At 27.9% G+C, this 21,483-nt stretch overlaps 1 protein-coding gene and 1 long non-coding RNA gene across 2 annotated transcripts in view; one reads left to right on the forward strand and one right to left on the reverse strand.

Annotated features, from left to right (window-relative positions):
• Positions 1–4,299, reverse strand: part of LOC125813787 (uncharacterized) — a 193,651-nt gene extending 189,352 nt beyond the window's left edge. The window contains exon 1 of the long non-coding RNA XR_007442087.1: positions 4,199–4,299. This is a non-coding gene — a long non-coding RNA (uncharacterized LOC125813787). The remainder of the gene's footprint in view (positions 1–4,198) is intronic.
• Positions 4,300–17,031: 12,732 nt separating this feature from the next.
• Positions 17,032–17,676, forward strand: LOC125813771 (auxin-responsive protein SAUR32). Its single transcript, XM_049493241.1, has one exon. It carries the CDS (start codon positions 17,287–17,289, stop codon positions 17,650–17,652), a length of 366 nt encoding a protein of 121 aa, XP_049349198.1. The 5' UTR covers positions 17,032–17,286; the 3' UTR covers positions 17,653–17,676.
• The last annotated feature ends 3,807 nt before the right edge of the window (positions 17,677–21,483 follow it).

Below are 21,483 nucleotides of genomic sequence, written 5' to 3' on the forward strand. Positions count from 1 at the left end.
TTGAGACAAAGAAAATATTCAAAGTCTTCAACTATATTCACTATATACAAAAGAGAACATTTATATATTGAAGAAAGGTGTTTTTATGTGGAGATTTGAACTCTTCAACTAATTCGGAGTTGTTTGAGTTGTACACGTTGTTGGGTTGTTGTATCTTGGAGTAGACAAGTCAAGAGTGATACTGCTGGATCGGTGTAATTAAAGAGAGCGAAAAATCCATGTCTCAGCCTAATGATTTGTTTATTCGTTTTTGTCATTTTATTTCTACTGTAATTTAATATATTTGCGGTATATTACACCAACAAATTGAGATGTGGGGGGTGATTTATCTCTTGCTTCATAATTAAAGTAAAATTTTATCCTAAAAGCACCGCAAAATCTCAGTAGATTGATTTAGGTACTTTTTATCATGTGTCATTTAAACTTTAAGCAGCTAAACTAAAAGTTTTCTTGATATCCTTCTCGTTATGTGAGACGGAATGCGCCATTTTATTCGAAATTTTTAAGATATATACGTCGACAATATTTATAAAAAAAATCATACTATTAATGTCATTTAACCGACTATTTACTATAAATTATATTATGATTCAAATTACCATAGCTAGAATATACACTGTCTATTTAATAAACTTATATTCTGTTTTACATTGTTCTTCCTTTCTATAATTTCTGACCATACTTTTTAGTAGAAAAATAACCACGACTTTTTTTTTGTTTTCGCTTTTCTTTCAAGAAGTGAACAATTAATTAAATTGCATCGAAAGAAAGAGATCACTAATTATAAATGTAATGCGTATTAGTTTTGTATCTCAACTTACTTTGTATCTAATTATCTATATATCAATTCATTTAGTGTATGTTGTATATCTTCGCTCTATATTAAAGTAAATAGATATAACATATATAGAGCAAATAGAGATAACAAATATAAATCGAATTGATACAATTCTAATCGAATATATAAAATTCAACCTCTCATGGTGTATAACAATAACTATATACTCAATGTGATTTCATAAAGCGGAGATGAGGAGGATAGAGTGTATACATATCTCTTACTATTATTTTAGAGGTAAATATTGTTTCCAATAGACCATTCTATTTACATCTCTACTCTATTCAAATAGGGAGAAACGTTGTGATGACTCAAAAAATAAACATTTGATTCAATTTTAAATTTTTTTTAAGAAAATAAGAATTTTAAAAGAGTCGCCACCTAATTCAATTTTAAAAGAATTTTAAGAATAAACGAATTTTAAAAGAATCGCCACCTAATTTTAGGAAAAACTAGGAAACAAATTAAAAATGTCTACGAAACCAATATATTTTAGATAAGGGTTCAAGTTATTCCAAAGGGAAGGTGTTAGGTATCATTCGAAATCCACAACTGTGGTCCTGACTGAATTCAGTTTTTCAAATTGAGGAGGAGATAAAACAGTATACAAGTAAAACAAACATGCGATATACACAAGTAATAAAACAAAACAATAATATAAAAAAGGGCCTAATGTTTGCCTAACATCGATAATATACACAATAATGAATATAAAATATATTTGAACTCCATTGGAATAGCTTCAACGGAAAATAACTCTGGGATACCTGTAAATACACTTAGTAAAAGTGTTAATAATAAATAAATATGAACAACTCAAATAACAAATTTCAAAATAAAAACCCGTCTTATTAACATGGGAGGCCTTGATAATCAACGGTAATTTCTTCATCGGCCATTTTAACTTACAAAAATATATTAACTTAAATTAAATTTCCATCTTTTACAATATAAAGGCCTCCAAAACCGACGGAGAAATTTTCTCATTGGTCAATTATAACTTGTTGAACAATTTAATAAAACATAAAGTAATTTAAATTAACTTCAAACAACATGAACAAACATAATAATAGTAATAATAATAATAATATTACCAATAACAACACCAACAGTAACAATAATAACAAGACTAATAATAATAATAATAAACAAGAGTGTTAAAATTATATTCCAAAGAGTAAACCACACAGACTATCAAAAGATAACCTTATATTAAAAAAAACTCATTAAAAGATTGCTGGAAAAAGACAAAGCAACATTAAATCAATAACTAAATATGATAGCTAAGTTGTTGTTGCTTGGTTAAATCATTGAATCTTTGAGCTTCAAACTCGTTGGATGGGGTTTGGAGGGTCGTTTGGTTGCTGTTTTGTGGGGTTTTGATTCGGTGTTGTTTGTTCGCTGGAAAAAAAGGATTGTTTTGGTTGGGGTTTTTGGGCGGAAATGAGTGAGGTTTAGGGATCTGGTTTGAGGGAGAACGGTGGTGAGTTTGGTCGGGGAAGAGAAGGAAATGGGGTGGTCGTTTATTGGAGCTTTAAGCTCACTGGAAAATGGGGTTTTTGGGTTGAGTTCGTGGAAGCGGCGAGTTGGTGGTTGGAAAGAAGAGTAAAATGAGCGTCTGGAGTGACTCCGGTGGTGGAGCTTGGTTTGTTTTCCGGTGGGTCTGATTTTTGATGAAGGAAATGGAGCAGTTGGTGGTGGTCTTTGTGGGGTTTCTGGTCGGAAAAAGTGAACAGAGGAAAGAGAGGCTGTGTGGTTTGGGAGGAACTGACAGTGAAGAGGAGAACGAAGAAATGGGATTTTTGGTGGTGGACTCGCCGGATCCCGGCGGAACTCCGGCACTTGCCTGAAAATAATGAATAATTAAAGAATAAAAAATCTTTAATTTACCTCCTACAAATCTTATACACCAATCTTGACCTGATGAATAAGTCATTGTTTATATAGAAAATAAAAAATTATCTATAGTACAATATCATTTCTTAAAAATCGTGCATCAAAATCATTAGCTTTTAAAAATATCTTTGGATGAAATTTTATCCATATTCAAATAAATTTTTAGACTGTGCAAAATATTCAAAATTAATATTGACAAATATAACAAATATAATGATTACTAAAAAGTATAATGAACGTAGCTAATGATACGTAAAAAATGCAATTTATCAGAACTAATTATATAATCAAAATGAATAAATATTAGAACGTAGTCAACTGATTGTGACAAAAAATAATGTAATTAAAATTAACTGATAAAAAAAATCTTAAATTTTGACAAATAAAGATAGTTATCGATAAACTTAATTAAAATTATAAAAAATGTATTTTGAACTATTAAATAAATAAAAGCTTAAAAGTTAAAAAAATTTTAAAATGTTAGGCCAAAATTCGATGTCAACACATTCAATTGAAGAAAAAAATAATCTGAAGTAGTATAGAAAAAAGAAGAACAAAAATGAAGTCAATCATTGTAAAAGACTATAGACAATCTAACTAATCATCTCAAATACTCCCTCTGTCCAACAATAGTTGTCCATTATACTAAAAATATTTATTCAATAATACTTGTCTAATTTAGAAATCAAAAGATAATTTATTTTTTGTGTCTATTTTACCGTTGTCATTAAATGTTATTTATCATCTAACAGATTTTCAAAGTATTAAATTTAATAAAATCAAAGGATAATGTGATATTATTACCTCTATTATTTATTGTTTTTTAAGAAATATGTCAAGTTAATAGTGGATAACTATGTTGGATAGAGAGAGTATTAATCATAATAAAATACAATAATAATTAAAAATATAAAAAAATCCACGAATGATAACTAAACTCAAAAAGATAAGAAACTGGGAGAATAATAAATCTCTAGTTGTGTGTATTATAAAACTTTTTAAACTCACCTTATTTGGAATAACCATAAATAAATGACATATTGTAGGTATATTTCTTGAATGTCCTTACGAGTTGTAACCTCCTCCTTAGAGGCGGTAATTAGTGGGAATTTTAGCCTCAGTTGTTCCGCGTCTGGAACACACCCACCCACCTTCTCTTCTTCCGATCCGTAAGTAATCAATTAAGCGGCTTTTGACACATTCTCCCTTTGCCCATTTACAAAACTAGATTCAAAATAAATCTCTTAATTCTCTCATTATATATTATGAGCAACATACCTAAATCTCTAACTAACTCTTCTGTCACCCTCTTCAATCTAGCTATTTTTCTTCTGATCAATTAATTTCTCCTAATTTTTCTGATTCAGCTCCACAAACTTGAACAATTTATCAATGGGGAGCGGAAATAAACACAATCACAATCATCATCTGAATTTCCATGTTCAATTTTATTTTCCATTTCACCTTCATCATCATACGAAGGAGGAATTGAGGGATACAGTACCGAGAGGATGCGTTACGGTGTTGGTGGGTCAAGGAGATGAGCAGCAGCAGAAATTCGTGATACCTGTAATGCATATTAATCATCCTCTCTTCACACAATTGTTAAAAGAAGCAGAGCAAGTCTACGGATTTCATCACAATGGTCCCTTAAATATACCCTGTAATATCGACGAGTTTCGTTACGTTGAGGGCATGATTGATAAGGACGTTCATCACAACCACCATCATCACCTGTGGTGCTTCAAAGCCTGATTTTATATCTTGGTTGTAGTATTACTAATGACGACGATGAAAATTTATATGCAATAATCAATATATAGTTGTAGTTCGATTTCTCAGATAATTACTCAATTAGTTATACTTATTTGTTGAGCAATATGGCCACTCAAACGACTAAAATCTTCTGAGATTTAAAACTCACTCTACTTATACCGTCTTTTGAAATTAACGATATAAGTTTTTGTTACGTTACTGATTAGTGATTATATTCCCCCATTAATTAGCATAGGTATAATTGGACGACTCAAAACTGGATTAACAAACTTGTAGCTCTAAATCGATGAATTAGTCCCTAGTTTGGGTAATTACATACACTTGATCTCTTGAGGTTTTCAATATATATAAGTGTTTCTAGATTTGTTTGCGCTAATTACACGATCAAATTGAGGGTTGAACAACTTGGCGTTTCTATAATGGAAAATTCTAGTTTTCTATGTTCACTCAAAGGAGATATTTATTCGATCGGTCAAGTCAGCTTTATGAAGTTGTTGCATGTAAAACTTTATTAGCATTAATTGCTGACCTAATACAAATATTAAGCATATTATTACCGGTGAAAACTTTTAGTATATATATATAAAAAAAAATTTAAATCCTTTGGACATTGGTTGCAAGGCTCAAACACCAGCTTTCGTTTATACTTGGAAAAAAAAAGTGCGTAAAATGTGAAGAACTTCGACAAAGAAAACCCTTAGCTATACATTATTTTTTTTCATATCTTATAGAATTAGACAATTCGTTATTTTATCTTTATATAAAAATAACTATTTCGAAATTAGCGAATTTCAGCCAATATGAAATAAAATTAATTTGTATCTTGCCGATTATTATACTTGTAACTCACGATTTATGGTTTGATGAGTTTGGGCGGTGAACTAAGTGTCGGCAGAGACAAGTCATTAATTTCATGTCTGCTCTCTAATTAAATGTGTATTCCTATTAGTAACATAAAAAGTTGATCATCTATCGAAATTTTGTGTTTTACGTCCCCAAAACAACAAATGGTCCAAAATTTATTCGATTTTATTCCAAGAATTTGGCAGTCAATCATTATAAATTTAAGATTTTTAACAAGTTCTACCTTTTAGAAAGCAATTAATTAAGGATATAATAAGTAAAACGAATTTATCTTTTCTTGATTTGTCAAATTAGACAAGTAATAAGGGACAAATAAAAAAAAATAGGACAAGTAATTAGGGATAGATAAAGTATTACTTTTACTATCTCATATTAGTTATCTTTCGTACTAAATTAAGAAAGTGTCAATTAAAAGGAAATTTTTCTATATCACCTTTGCTGTTAATTCTTTTTAAGAGTATTCACATTTATTTATAAAAATTTTAAAAAGTTTTTTAAAGAGTGAATTTAAAATTATCCTTCTTATTTATGATTTTAGTAATATGAATGTATAAAAAGAAAAATAATCAATTAATATAAGACGACGAAAGTATAGGTTTGACTTTTGAGAGTTGTGAATACGTCAAAGGAAGATCTTATAGAGGAAAGCTCAGGAATATTTGGTCATTCAAGTACTAGAAACTCACAAGTTACAACACAAAAGTTGCTACTTTGTTTACTCAGCTCATTTTAAATGTATTTGTCCTAATTTTCTTTTTAGTTCATTTTAAAGAAATCTTATAATACTGGTTCCATGCATGAAAATGATAACTAATGTTTCAATCTCGAAGTGATACTCTTACATTTTCTATTTTTATAGATTATTGCAAAACCTCATTATAATAATTATGCTTATCGGATCATGATCATCATATGTCGTAGGTCATCTTTTAACATTACTGATAATTTATGTTTTCATAAATTTCGCATAAAATAAAAGCTTATTTCTAGAAATAACTTGATTTTTGACCTATTACTTTGCATTACCCTAACGAAAACCTCCAATGGACCCTTTTTGAAAAATCATTCATTAATGAAGGTCTTTCCATAGACCATAGTTATTACTTTGTCCTAAACCTAAAGGCAAAGGATTCAGAGTACCCCAGCACCTTGTCTTTTATTTTGGATCTCTTATAATAAATTCACCATGACACCTCACCTTGCAAGGCAATATATATTTGTCAAACCTTATTAAGTATATAGTACGTAAAAAAATTGAGTACCAAATGTGTTGGCCCCATATTATTTTTCTGATTTACTGTCTTGAATCTATTGGTCCCCTTAAAATCCCATGTTCTAAAGGAAGTAAACAGTTACACTTGTGGTGTGTGGAAATTTCAGAACAAGAATTAATCATAGTGATGGAAAGTGATTATATATTTTTGTTGCCTCTTGATTTGAATATTTTTACGAATTGTTTATATATAGTACCACCTTGTTCTCCCTACTAGCTCATCTCTTAGTCATGGGAACCTTGAATTAAAAAGATGAATGTGACCTAACAGGTACTTAATTAATTATTAATAGTGTAAGCCTATAAGGATGGTATATATTCAAGTCATAGAAATTGTGAGTAAAATTACTTTTGAATTTTTACACATTCAACTTAAATTTTAGTCTAAATAGTCCTAAAATTTAGATATGAGCTCTTCTCGATGTTTTGATATACGATTTACTCGAAACGATTCATATATGTAGCACATCTAACTTGTAATTTGTTTGTTAATTATTAACGGTATAAGTACTTTTAAATTGTTCATCATTTCTATTTTCTAGAGTATAGTTTAATTTGTTTAGCCTTCTGAATCTATAGTCCACCTTCCGATCCCAACCTTAAGGCACTATTACAAGCCCAAATTTTTGAAGGACTTTTAATGATCGACCGGATATATAGGGTAATTAGCTGATAATAAACTATTTTAAGTTTAGACAGTCAACCAACTAATAAACTATTAAGATTTTCCCCTTCACAAACATTTTTCTAGTTATTACGATTTCGTTTTTTCTTTTGGAAATATAAAAAACAAGAATCATACATACATAGTGATGGAAAGTGACCATTTTCTTTTTTTTAAAGAATAATGTGGACATGCTTATATATATTGTGGTCTTGAGGGGAGGGGGGGTCTATTAGATAGAAACTTGTACCTCTTGATTTTGAATTTTTTACGAATTGCTTATATCATAGTACCACGCTGTCCTCCCTCCTAGCTCATAGCTTAATCATGGGCTCATCGATGAGTATGACCCAACAAGTTCAAAATCTAAGGATACTTTTGAAGTTAGTTGAATACACACACATCGTATGGAAAAATCCTTAGTACGGAAGGCTTACCCTAAATGGGGCTCTACACGGTTGGAAAAATTCATATTAAGGTTAATATGTGTAATTGAAGAAGATGACATATTTTACTTGGTGTAGGTGTTACATAATGAACGCTTGGAACACTCAAAACCTTTTTCAAAAATTATGAGTCAAAAGTCATGTTTAATAGGAACACTTTATCATGTGTTCAGGTGCTCAACAATTGGCTATCTAAATAAAATTTACAGGTAAGTTTAAAGGATTATCGATGTATTCCGTCTTTGAAGTTTAAACATACAGTTACATCACAATACATAAAATATTAGAGTATAAGTAATATACATTGTCAGTTCAAATAATTTTTATATATTATCACGTTATTTCACCCGTAGGTAATATATTTTATTTTTCAAGATTTCAAATCTATTATTCTAAGGAGGCTTAATAATATGTAAATATCATTTAAATGATATAGCGTAAAAAAAAACAAATTGCACACACTATGGTATATAAAAATTAATTAAACTCATAATATTATGTCTGACTCAAACTTGAGTGGTTTTAGTTAGCCACCTTGAAGCAAGTAAACGTCGTTCTTGCTTTAATTCAGCAATTTTTATAGCAGAATCATATACTAATTCAAAGGTCAATATTTAATTAAGCAAATCAACATATCTTAGTTCAAATAAATTCAAAAATGCATGCATCAGGTTATTAATTGGGTGCACGTAACTGGAAAAATTCTACAATTGTGATTCTTTTTTTCTTCCAGTAAAATCGAAGTGTCTAGCAATTTATAAGCCTCTTTCAAAATGAATGGCTATATAATAAGACACGATGGAATTCTTTCACTCTTGATCAGAAGTATCAAATTTGAATATTGACAAAGGAAAATCTCATGTTGTATTTTAAGCATTTTAGTATTATTTTAAAGTGCATAATTCCTAATTATATATTACACCAACATCTCTTACTAGTGAGCGTTTTTCTATTATTGGAGGAGTACTTCAAATATCGTAAATCCAAATTAGTCAAATTCATAAATTTCTGATACCAAAGAGTTAAACTATAAAGCACGCAAGAGTATTGAGGATAGATTAATTTAGGTACTTTTTATCATCTGCCATTTAAATTTTAAGCAACCAAACTAAAAGTTTTCCTGTTATCCATCTCATTATGTAAAATGGGAATGCGCCACTTTATTCGAAATGTTTAAGATATATACATCGATAATATTTATTTTTTAAAATCATTGAATCAGTGTTGATACCATCGGAATATATATATACTTTGATGTTATCTATATACTCTGATAGTATCAAACAGTCTTTTCACTGAAACACTGTATTTTCCTCCTTGATGTCATTAGAGTATATATATACTCTAATGGTATCATGAAGTAATTGAGTAGTGTTTTTCACTGAAGCACATTTTCTTCTACTTTGATATTGTGTATATATACTTAGAGAAAATGGTCTAAAATCCCTCCAACCTATTTCGAAAACCCAACTACACACTTATACTTCAGAGGAGACCTATTACCCCTTTGAACTTTTTTTAAATGGAATAAATAAACCCTAAAATTGAACACCTACATTCATAACTTGCGGTGGTGGACACGCACAGCTAGTTTTTTTTTTAATATTCTTAGTTCCTTCTTTCATCTTTATTCTATTTTTGTTTTCTTTTTCTTTTAAAACTTGTAAACATAAATATACACAAATTAATCCATCAAATTTTAGATTGCTATAATACTTGCCTCAAAATCATTCAATTGTTTTCTTGGCTTTATTAATTTTTGAAAATTTGAAGTAAAAACTTATTGTTCTCCATCGTGTTCATCGGATTTGTGTGAATCTGTGAGTGTGATTAAGTTTGGTGTATGGAATCTACACATTGCTTGTTAATTGATTTCGAATTTGGTGTGAAGATTTGAGCCAAAAACTAGAAAACTCCATTGACGTACAAAGAAATGTAGGTTTCTGGGTTTGAATCTAAATCTGAAAATCTTCATTTGCAATTACTAATTTGTAAAGACTAAATTGAATCCTTTATGAGAATTCCATTGTTGTGTTCTTGAGTTTGAAAACATCTAAATCAATTGATTTGAACTAAAAAAATTGACGAATGAAGGGCGAAAAATCCATGGACAACCATTGTTAAAGAGCATCGAAGCTCAAGTATGAATTTTTGAATTTATCGGTGAATTCATCTTTTCCAGTGAGTATTTCCTCGTCATTGCCGGCTCATTCGATGAGTTTCTCTAACAAATATAAAATTTATCATCCATCAAAGATGGGGTTGGGACTGCTGATTCTTCTTTTTCAAAGTGAAAGGGAAATATCCTCCATTAAAACGGTGTCATTTTGCTTATAAAAATAAATAAATAATATATAATACTATTTAATTATAACAAAAATATAATAAAAATATTCTTTTTACTTGTTTTTTGCTTCTCACTCTCTCAAAGAGAGTGAATGCACTCTCTATGCCAACTCAGCAGTTAAGGAGTCATTTATTTCATTTTTAAATAGTCCAAGGGGGTGATAGGACACCTATGAAGTTGGAGTGTGTAGTTGGGATTTCGGGTATAGATTGGAGGGGTTTTAGACCATTTTCTCTATATACTTTGATGGTATCAAGCAGTACACACGAATTAATAGTGAAAAATAGGGGGTATGAAAGTAAAGAATAACCACTTGTAAATAATTTTCATTTTTTAGTACAAGCGTTCTTTTCCCTAATTAAATTTCTGGCTTCGCGACTAATGGTCTAGAATTCCAGATCATCATGAATGGGCAAAGTGCGTATAATTCGGAATTTGTATAACTTTTGTATAATTTGGAATTTGTATAATATAATTTGTATAACTGTTTACACTTCTGAAGTTTGTAATTGTATAAATTAGTTATTTCAAGTTTATACAAAAATAACTGAATTATACAAATGTACCCGTGAATTATACAAACGAGACAACTTAAACTGTAGCTACAACCCGTAAATATGCAAACTATAGCTATTGAGCATAATTAAATTTATTATAGTGCTATTTGCGAAAATTCATCAAAAACCTTATCTTAACAATTTGTTTAATATTTAACTTCTGTTAGTTTCAAGGATCAAACACGCATGTTCAAATTACTTAAAAGTTAAATATACTTAACCAACTCATATAAGGGATACTATCATAGTGATTCAATAACTCAAAGATCAGAATTGCTATTTTTAAAGAAATTTTAATTTAAAAAATATTGTATTTGATCAACTATTGATTTTTTTTATCTCAATTTAATTATATTTTATTTTATTACTATATTAATCGCCTCCAACATTTATTAAGTAAGGCTAAAAATGAAAATAAAGTAGTTAATTATATCTTGATTTTTTCTAAAATAACAACTATTTTGAGCCATCTATTTTTAATAAAGACGCATATAAATAGAACGAAAGAAGTATATTTTCTATTTTTATAAATTATTGCAAAACCTATAATAATTAAAAGATTATAGTTGTCTGCCACGTACTCTCCTCCTCGTAAATTTGACAATATTTCACCTTCAATTACATCAAATTTTGTCAATTTTAGAAAGGGTAGTTTCGGTAATTTAAGACAAAAATATTTCCACTAATTATTGATACTTTACTTAGAAGAATTTTAAAACGTAAACAAAAAGGGTCAACCTGTCGATATTATGATGCCTACGTGGACCCTTATTGATGACCTGGCATTTCATTCTTCACAATTTTATCAAACTTGGCCCCACTTATCGGCGTTCGCTGGGACCCATTCCATAAAACAAATTAATTTTTCAAAAGATTTTCCTATTTCAAGCTCGAATTATTTTTTTAAATTGCTCAAATTATTCTACCCTTTGCTTTTGTTAAAGAATAAATAGTGATGGTATCTAAAAAAATCTAAACAACAATAATAATGTCACCACTTTATCTTTTTTTATTATTATTAAAGAAGCATATGCTGCGGATGTACTTTCCGTCCTTGATATAAAATTCTCCCACAATATATGCTTTTTATATGGAAAAATCAATTTGATTTGATTTTCCTATATATTGAAATGAATAATTATTTGTAAAAGTGAGAATATGGACTTATATGTTACAATCAATTACTTCCCTCCACTCTTCACTAGTGTTTTCAATTTTTCATATCTATCTTTTAGTGATTCGAACTTTCAATCTATTGATCGATGATGTAAGTACTTAACCACTTAAACAAAACTCATTTGTCTATGACCGGTTATTGTAAGGGGGGCAGTGAGTCCATTATGGATGTTACAGTTCATCTAATTCCAATTAGATTTTTTGTTTGTTAGACAATTAGATTTCATTATGGCTTTTGTTATTATTTTATTTATATTCTTATATTACTATATTATAGAAGATTACTATATTATAGAAGAGTCTAGGAATGACTACCAATGATCCAATAAGATCACTATTAATGTCCAATATATTTATAAAATATATAAGTGGGCCCCACCATCTTCCACTTAAATACTACATATTATATATTATTAATTACTATACTATAAATCACTACTAATATCCAATATATTTATCAAACTATATAAGTGGGCCCCACCACCTTCCACTTAAATACTACATATTATATATTAATTACTATACTATAAATGACTTAAATACTCCATATTATCTATTACAATAATTAACAATTATTTGACACTTTAAATTCTATCAATGCCATATAAATTAGGATAAAAAACCTAACATATAATATTTAAATATATTTAAAAATAATATAAGTAATACTATACATTACAATAATTAACAGTTTAATTATTTAAAACTTATATAAAAAATTTAATTGACTCTCTAAATTCTATTGGTACCACATAAAATGGATTATATAATAAACATATATTGTTTGAAATTGACGAAAAAGAAACAATAAATTACAATAATTAATAAAAAAAAATCCACTCCAAAAAATCTATCAATTAACAACATATATTATTTGAAATTGATGAAAAAGAAACAATAAATTACAATAATTAACAAAATAAATCTCTCGACTCCAACAAATCTATCAATTAATGCCACATAAATTGGGACATGGCAAATAACATATATTATTAAAAAATTAGGTTCAAAATGTACTAAAAAATACAATAACTAACAACTTAATATATTAAAGAGACATATAAAAAAGGGTTAATATTTGAAATTCTGCATCTGCCACATAAATTAGAACAAAGAGAGTAATAAATATTATTTTCAAAATTATGTTAAAAAAAAGTACTACAAATCACAATAGCTAACAATTTAAAATATTTTTAAAATCATATAAAAATTTCAATAACTTCTCAAATTCCATAATATGACATAATTTTTTTAAAAAAAGTGTTATAAATCATAATAAATAGTACAATATTTAAACTACTTTAAAAGCATTATAAATTGTAATAAATAATACAACAATTTAAATTACTTAAAATTTAACGACTTAAAAATATTTTTTAAAATGTATTAAAATTTTGGTTAATTTTCAAAACTTTACATGTGCCACATAAATTGGGACATGGAGAGTCACACATATTTTTTTTAAAAAAACTACATTAAAAGTATTCTATCAATTAACAACATATATTGTTTGAAATTGATGAAAAAGAAACTATAAATTACAATAATTAACAAAATAAATCTCTCGACTCCAACAAATCTATCAATTAATGCCACATAAATTGGGACATGGCAAATAACATATATTATTAAAAAATTAGGTTCAAAATGTACTATAAAATACAATAATTAACAACTTAATATATTAAAGAGACATATAAAAAATGGTTAATATTTGAAATTCTGCCTGTGCCACATAAATTAGAACAAACAGAGTAATAAATATTATTTTCAAAATTATATAAAAAATAAGTACTACAAATCACAATAGCAAACAATTTAAAATATTTTTAAAATCATATAAAAATTTCAATAACTTCTCAAATTCCATAATATAACACTTAAATATTACATATTATATATTAATTACTATACTATAAATGACTTAAATACTCCATATTATCTATTACAATAATTAACAATTATTTGACACTTTAAATTCTATCAATGCCATATAAATTAGGATAAAAAACCTAACATATAATATTTAAATATATTTAAAAATAATATAAGTAATACTATACATTACAATAATTAACAGCTTAATTATTTAAAACTTATATAAAAAATTTAATTGACTCTCTAAATTCTATTGGTACCACATAAAATGGATTATAAGATAAACATTTATTGTTTGAAATTGACAAAAAAGAAACAATAAATTACAATAATTAATTAAAAAAAATAGTTGACGAAATTGACGAAAAACAAATTATAAATTACAATAATTAACAAAATAAATCTCTCGATTCCAACAAATCTATCAATTAATGCCACATAAATTGGGACATGGCAAATAACACATATTATTAAAAAATTAGGTTCAAAATGTACTATAAAATACAATAATTAACAGCTTACTATATTAAAGAGACATATAAAAAATGGTTAGTATTTGAAATTCTGCATCTGTCACATAAATTAGAACAAATAGAGTAATAAATATTATTTTCAAAATTATGTTAAAAAAAAGTACTACAAATCACAATAGCTAACAATTTAAAATATTTTTAAAATCATGTAAAAATTTCAATAACTTCTCAAATTCCATAATATGACATAAATTTTAAAAAAAAAAAGTGTCATAAATCATAATAAATAGTACAATATTTCAACTACTTTAAAAGTATTATAAATTGTAATAAATAATACAACAATTTAAATTACTTAAAATTTAATGACTTAAAAATATTTTTTAAAATGTATTAAAATTTTGGTTAATTGTCAAAACTTTACATGTGCCACATAAATTGGGACATGGAGAGTCACACATATTTTTTTTTAAAAATTACAATAAACGTATTCTATCAATTAACAACATATATTGTTTGAAATTGACGGAAAAAAAAACTATAAATTACAATAATTAACAAAATAAATCTCTTGACTCCAACAAATCTATCAATTAATGCCACATAAATTGGGACATGGCAAATAACATATACTATTAAAAAATTAGGTTCAAAATGTACTATAAAATACAATAATTAACAACTTAATATATTAAAGAGACATATAAAAATGGTTAATATTTGAAATTCTGTGTGTGCCATATAAATTAGAACAAACAGAGTAATAAATATTATTTTCAAAATTATGTTAAAAAAAAGTACTACAAATTACAATAACTAAAAATTTAAAATATTTTTAAAATCATATAAAAACTTCAATAACTTCTCAAATTCCATAATATGACATAAATTAAAATTAAAAAATAATATATATTGGGCCCCGTGCTGGCACGGGGTCCTGTATCTAGTATAATATACAATGTTGAAGACAAATGGTAAATATATATCTATAGAACTGTGTGATTCAAGCATGCTAAATGCAAAGTGAAAGGAACACTTTATTGTTGCAATCGTGACTACAAAATGAATCAATCAATTAATTAATGATAATCATATTTTAAATATAGATAACTCCCACGAAAATGAGCAACTAATAATGTTTATTTTTCTATAATAATAGTTCAAAGGTATTATATGAGGAGTCTTCAAAGCAAAAGGTAAAGATAGGAATTTTTTAAGGATCTTGATTCAACGATTAAAGTATTGTCCATTTTGAATATAAGCATTCACGAATTTGTCCTTTTGGTTTTAACCCAAAAAGAGTTTCAAATTGTTTTTTTAATTTTAATGTGCACCCCAACGTCACAAATCTACTCTTACTTATTTTGTAGTATTATTTTTTTCCATTTTAAAACTAAAATGTATCATTACAAGTGAGATGTTTCTCTCTAAGTGCTAATCCTTATCCTAATATTTTTGTATTAACTAAAACCAAAAACGCATTAAAAATTTATGCTATAAACCTTTCATGGCAAGGAGTAAAGCCTAATAATGTCTGCAGGGTTTCGTTTTTATAAGAAACTAACTTGAAGATATTTAATTTAGATTTAATTTAGGATCTTAAACTAGTAATTATCAAAAACTTTAGGCAAACCAATCCAGTTAAAGACTGGCCCGCTACCAACTACGAATTTGACCTTTAATTATGCTTTCCATTTACCTATATTATTAGAGATAATTAACTTGCACTTTTGATTCCATATCTATTACTCCTAATAAAAATTAAATTTTGATTCTTGTGATATTTTACTAAATTTATTTAATTTTAATTGATAAAAATGTGTTTATTTGGTTCTCTTAGTTAAAAAGTTATTTTATTCAGATTTAAATTTTTATAATCAGAATTATAATATGTATCCTCAAATATGGAGAATCTCACTTAGTTGGTTGACTACTTGAATTCTCACATTATTGGTGAGGGTTCGATTCCCTACATTATAATCCGCTTCATCTCCAAATTATTAAAAAAAAATCCTCAAATATGTTAAATTATTAGTTAATTAAAAATAGATTTAATATACTCAATTAAATATCAGAGGGATTAAAAACAAAAATAACAATATAATGATTAATTAAATGCTCAAATTCCCATTTTGTTTAATCATATGATTTTCCACGTCTTTTTCCCTTCTAAAGAGTCTTCTTTTAAACGATAATTGTGCAGTAGTGGTGACAGCAATTGTTGACCTGCAAATAGCAGCTTCGCTTTTACGTATTTACTCTCTCGTAAAACCGACACGTTTTAATTTAGCCTCTTTAACTAATTATTACGATTCCAAATTGGATAAGCCTTTCTCATTCTCTGTCTTCTTGCAGGATTAACTTTTCGTTTATTTTTACTTAGTCGTTTTAATATGACATTTTTTTGAATTTTAAAATTTAAATAAATTTATTTTTTTTATTGTAAATTTTATATTTAAATATTTTAAATTATCAATTATTAAAACTTATAATGAGTAGTTATTGGAAAGTTACCTACCTAATATATGACTGTTTCATCCTCCTACTTTGTGTAAGGATTATACTCCCTCTGTCCCAATGTGACATATTTCTATATATTAAATAATAATTTAGCTATAAAATATTTATTTTATCCTTAATGAAATAATTTATAGTCATACAAATTTCTATTGTTCATTTTGGACCAAAAATTTTAAAACTCTTTTTTTTTTCTTAAATTTCGTATCGAGTCAAACTATCTCACATAAAATGAAACCTAAACTGCCAAACTAACTACTACTCATTGCTAAACCCCTATATAAACAAACCCCTCTGTCTCTCTCAAACACTCTGCAAAAAAAAATTATTTACAGATAGATATATGCGTTACAATATTGAAAACAACGCCTCTGTTTTTATATAGATAGATCATGAGCAACATACCAAAATCTTTAACAGATTCTTCTTTTACTCTTTTCAAATTAGCCATCTCTTCTTCTGATCCTTGGCCTTTCTCTCTTCCAATTTCTTCCATCTAACACCCCTCAAAATCTCTCTCAATTGTACAGTCTTTTCTCTCAATTTCTTGTTTTTTACTTCAAATCTTGATAAAAACAGAGATGGGTACTGGAGAAAAACACCATCTGAGTTTCCATTTTCATGTTCCACACATTAACTTCCATCATCATCATAATCATGGGAAGAAGGAATTAAAGAATATACCAAAAGGGTGTCTTGCAGTTATAGTGGGTCAAGGTGAAGAACAACAGAGGTTTGTCATCCCTGTCAATTATATCAATCATCCCCTGTTTTTGCAACTACTTAAAGAAGCAGAGAAAGAATTTGGATTCGATCATAAAGGACCAATTAATATCCCTTGTCATGTTGAACAATTCCGCTATGTTCAGGGATTGATTGCTAAGGAAAATCCGCATAATCATCATCATCAGCACCATCATCACCATTCATGGTGCTTCAAGGCCTAAACTTTTTTTTTTTTTTTCTATAGTTACATAATTTGGTAGTTTTTTTTTTTTGTTATTTTGGACTCGGAATTGTTAGTGCTTCGAAAGATGTAAATTTCTAGTTTTGGATCGAGTCCTTTTTGGGGTTTTTTTTAATGCTCTGTTCTGAGATGTTCATGTACCCAGAAGTGTGGTTAAAGAAGATGAACAAGTTGGAATAATATTCATAATACAGAATTATTCTTTTTCTTTTTCTGAATTTTTATTAAATCTATTATATTACAAAAAATATTATGGTTCTAACTATTTTAGTTATTTTAATTTCTGTTCTTTTATATAAGAATCTAGAGGAGTGTGTATGGCTTGAAATTCTCCTTTCTCTTTTTTCGGGATTCCCTCGTCACTCGGGAATTAGTAGATTAGCATTACATTTTTTTTCCATACTTTATTTTGATATTTTATTTAATTTGAGCGTGTGTAAAATAGAGTCAATCTACCTTTACTTTGTTATTGTATTTTTATTTCATACTTTATTTTATTTGAGCATTTATTGAAAATCATATTTTCTATCTCCATTATATTTTATTTATAAAATTCATTGAATATGTTATTGTTTCGATCTCGTAGGTGTTTAAGAATATTGATTATTGAGTGATTGATAAAAGATGCTTCTCCACAAAGAGGTTTTTAGTGGGAAGGGAAGGGAAGGGAAGGGAAGATAGGTCCCTGCCACCAGCGTATTGCAAATCTACTTTTGTCCCTTTCTTTAATGTCACAATTTGACATCACTAAAAATCTCCAAAAAATTATGGCCTTGGTTTGTTCATACTTTGTTTTCATATTTCTGTGGTTCCACTTTTGATTTCCTCTTTTGTTTGGGTTATGCAAATCCAAAATTCGAAGCTTCCTTTCTATTAGTGCATTTATCATGTAACGCTTTGTGAAGATTGTGTCTATGAATTCTTAAAGAAAATTTGTGGCTCGTGTATGAGTTAAAGATGTTGGAATTACGTGAACACTGTTGATAGAATTTACCTATCGTAAATGTTAAAGTGGGCTGCTTCGACAATTCATCAAAAGCTTGTTCCAAAAGCCCTCGTGAAAATTGGAATAGCACCAAGGTCCAGAGATATTTTATTTTTCTTCTTTGCTAGACGAAGGTTTAATTCATAACATATCTTCATTATTATGAATAATAATAGTTTATATCCAAATAGGTTGTGACCCTTAGATGCAGTGATACTACCACATCCCTGACTTATTTTATGTTACAAAATACGTAGTACTATTATATAGATACATAGTATTACTATATTATTTTAACATTGTTTTGAAAACGTGATTAATTCATTTATATATAAAGAATTTGCATCAATTCTTTGAAAACAAATATTCTTGAAGACTGTAGAGAAACCTACCATTTTCTTTATAAATTAAAGTGACTTCCATTTTTTATGTCTCACCATATATAGAGAGAGATTATTGCATGAATGAAAGACTAATTATTACTTCTTTGCTTAATGCTCCACTAACAAATGGTGTTTAATGGATTTCATAATTAATCATTATGTGAATAAGAAGACTAAATCAAATCATAGATCTCTCAGGAACCATGTAGGGGCCATGTGCTAGAATTTTTTCTTGGGCAAAGTTTGACATTAATCTTGAAAGAAGATGCTACATTTTCTCAAGTTGCCATAATGCCAAAAAAATGAACTGTAAGCAACTAATTTAGACTAAAAGCAAAATGGGATGGATTCTCTTCTGTTTTCCCTCACACATGGCATATTTTGGATGTCAAAAAAACATTTGACTTTGGAAATTTTTAATGTGCATTTTCTCAAAAATAAAAATAACAAAAATTGACTACTAATCATTTTGTGGCATGGCTTCCTTTAATGCAACTCCTCTACTCCAAAAGGTTTGACAATTTTTGCATCCATTTAGATTTATGATGTGTTCAGATCAATTTGTCTATATTTCGATTAATTATGCTATAAGGTCTTTGCTATCTTCCATCAATACAAATACCTAGTACGAACATGTTTAAAGACTAGGGAAGCCTCCATCAATACAAATACCTAGTACAAACATGTTTAAAGAATGGGGGAGCAGCACGGGCGGGGTGCTTCGTCCCCCATCCTGCATCTCCCTTCCGTCCCCAGCACGCGCTCGTGTACTCTTCGGGTGATTAATGAACCCCGATACGAAAATGCTAAGGAATACTAAATTGGTAATCTAATCCAACACCTCGTTCGTGGTGTGCGTGAGGACATGTGTTTTTTTAAACAAAGACTACTTTTAATAACGGATATTTCGACTCTCAAATCAATAAAAAAGATATAACGAATTATAACATTTGATGTGAATTTTTTATCTATTAAAATTTGAACAACCGAAAAAAAATCACCAATAGTACTTTTGTCTTAGCTAAAGACAAACTTTGATTACCAACGGAAAATATATTGTTTCATTATTGTTTATTTGAGAAACAGTAGAAAAATGATGTACTTTCTTTCTTTATTTATTTATTTCAACTTTTAAAGGCATGCTTCATATGAGGTAGTATAAATTTTAATTAATGCAAGTAGCTAAAATTGGATGAAACAGTGGAAGCATTCATTCCTGTCTTTACAACAGGTTGCATCTTACTATTATTATTTGTCCAAAGTGGAATATAATTCCCCTAATTGAAGGGAAAAAGTAGTGTCACCCAATCATATTCAGTTCCCTTACTTTAGACACCATTCTTTGTGCTTTCTCCTCATTTCTTGTATGTTTATTTATAATGTGTGGTTTACTTTTCATCTTCTCTAAAGGTTGGCTAAACTTCAACCCCTAAAAATCAATGTAAAAATACCTTTCTTTATCGGTAATAAATATACACATTAATAAAAAATATTAAAGTTTTTACTGATATGAGTTAATTATCATTGGATCTAATATCACTATAGGTATTAGGGACATTTACAAAGAATATTAATTACTGCTAAAATACATATTTAGCGGCAATAAAACTATTACCGCTAAAAATCATTTTTTGTGATATGAATACTACTCCCTCCTATACAAGTGGAACAAATTTGTCTTAAGAATTATTATTTCACCAAATTAAATGTTACATTATCTCACCTCTTAAGTAAGGTACTCAAGTTAATCCAAAAATTATACTCACATGACTACAATTTCAAGATAACTTAATAACTTAGTCCACGAATCAAACGACTTATAAGATTTGGCTCAAACTTCAAACCAAAAAAAAATAAAATACTATCATAAAATTTATATAAGAAAACTTCAACAACAATTATTTTATTTTTAAAAAAAAATGTGATAGTACATGTTTTTCCCATCTCCAATATTTTGTTTCTTTAGTTTTTCACATTCCACCCTCAGCTTGACAAAAATCAACAATTAGATCCTTCTTTCATGTACACTTTACATGCACATTCAAGCTTTAACATTCATATATACTATCGAGGAATGTGGTGAAATGATTAAAGTTTCTCCGTCTTTAATTATATATAAAATCTGAGTATGAAGTGATTTAACCACAATAAGGAGCTTACCAATGTGTATTCGAATTAGTCAGGCCAATATATTTTAGATATTAAATGAATAAACAAAAATGAAGAAGCCTCAAGCTTCATACGCTTGGACGGTTGTGTCGTTAGGAAAGAACCCATAATAGGTTGTTGTGAAACGGAATAAAATAACAGATATAAATATTATGTATGTGACAATTATATTTCTCAAATTCTTTTATCGTAATCGTACCCTAAATAATATATTAATTGATTATAAGATGAGATACGCTCCAAAGATCACAATTTTAAGACGGTCTGATTGGGA

This window comes from Solanum verrucosum, unplaced genomic scaffold, assembly GCF_900185275.1.
Source record: "Solanum verrucosum unplaced genomic scaffold, falcon-dt-bn FXZP01000205.1, whole genome shotgun sequence".
In the NCBI taxonomy this organism is placed as follows: domain Eukaryota; kingdom Viridiplantae; phylum Streptophyta; class Magnoliopsida; order Solanales; family Solanaceae; genus Solanum; species Solanum verrucosum.

Coding starts and splice junctions, on each gene's coding strand:
- LOC125813771 (XM_049493241.1), top strand. CDS start 17,287: ATGGGTACTGGAGAAAAACACCATCTGAGTTTCCATTTTCATGTTCCA.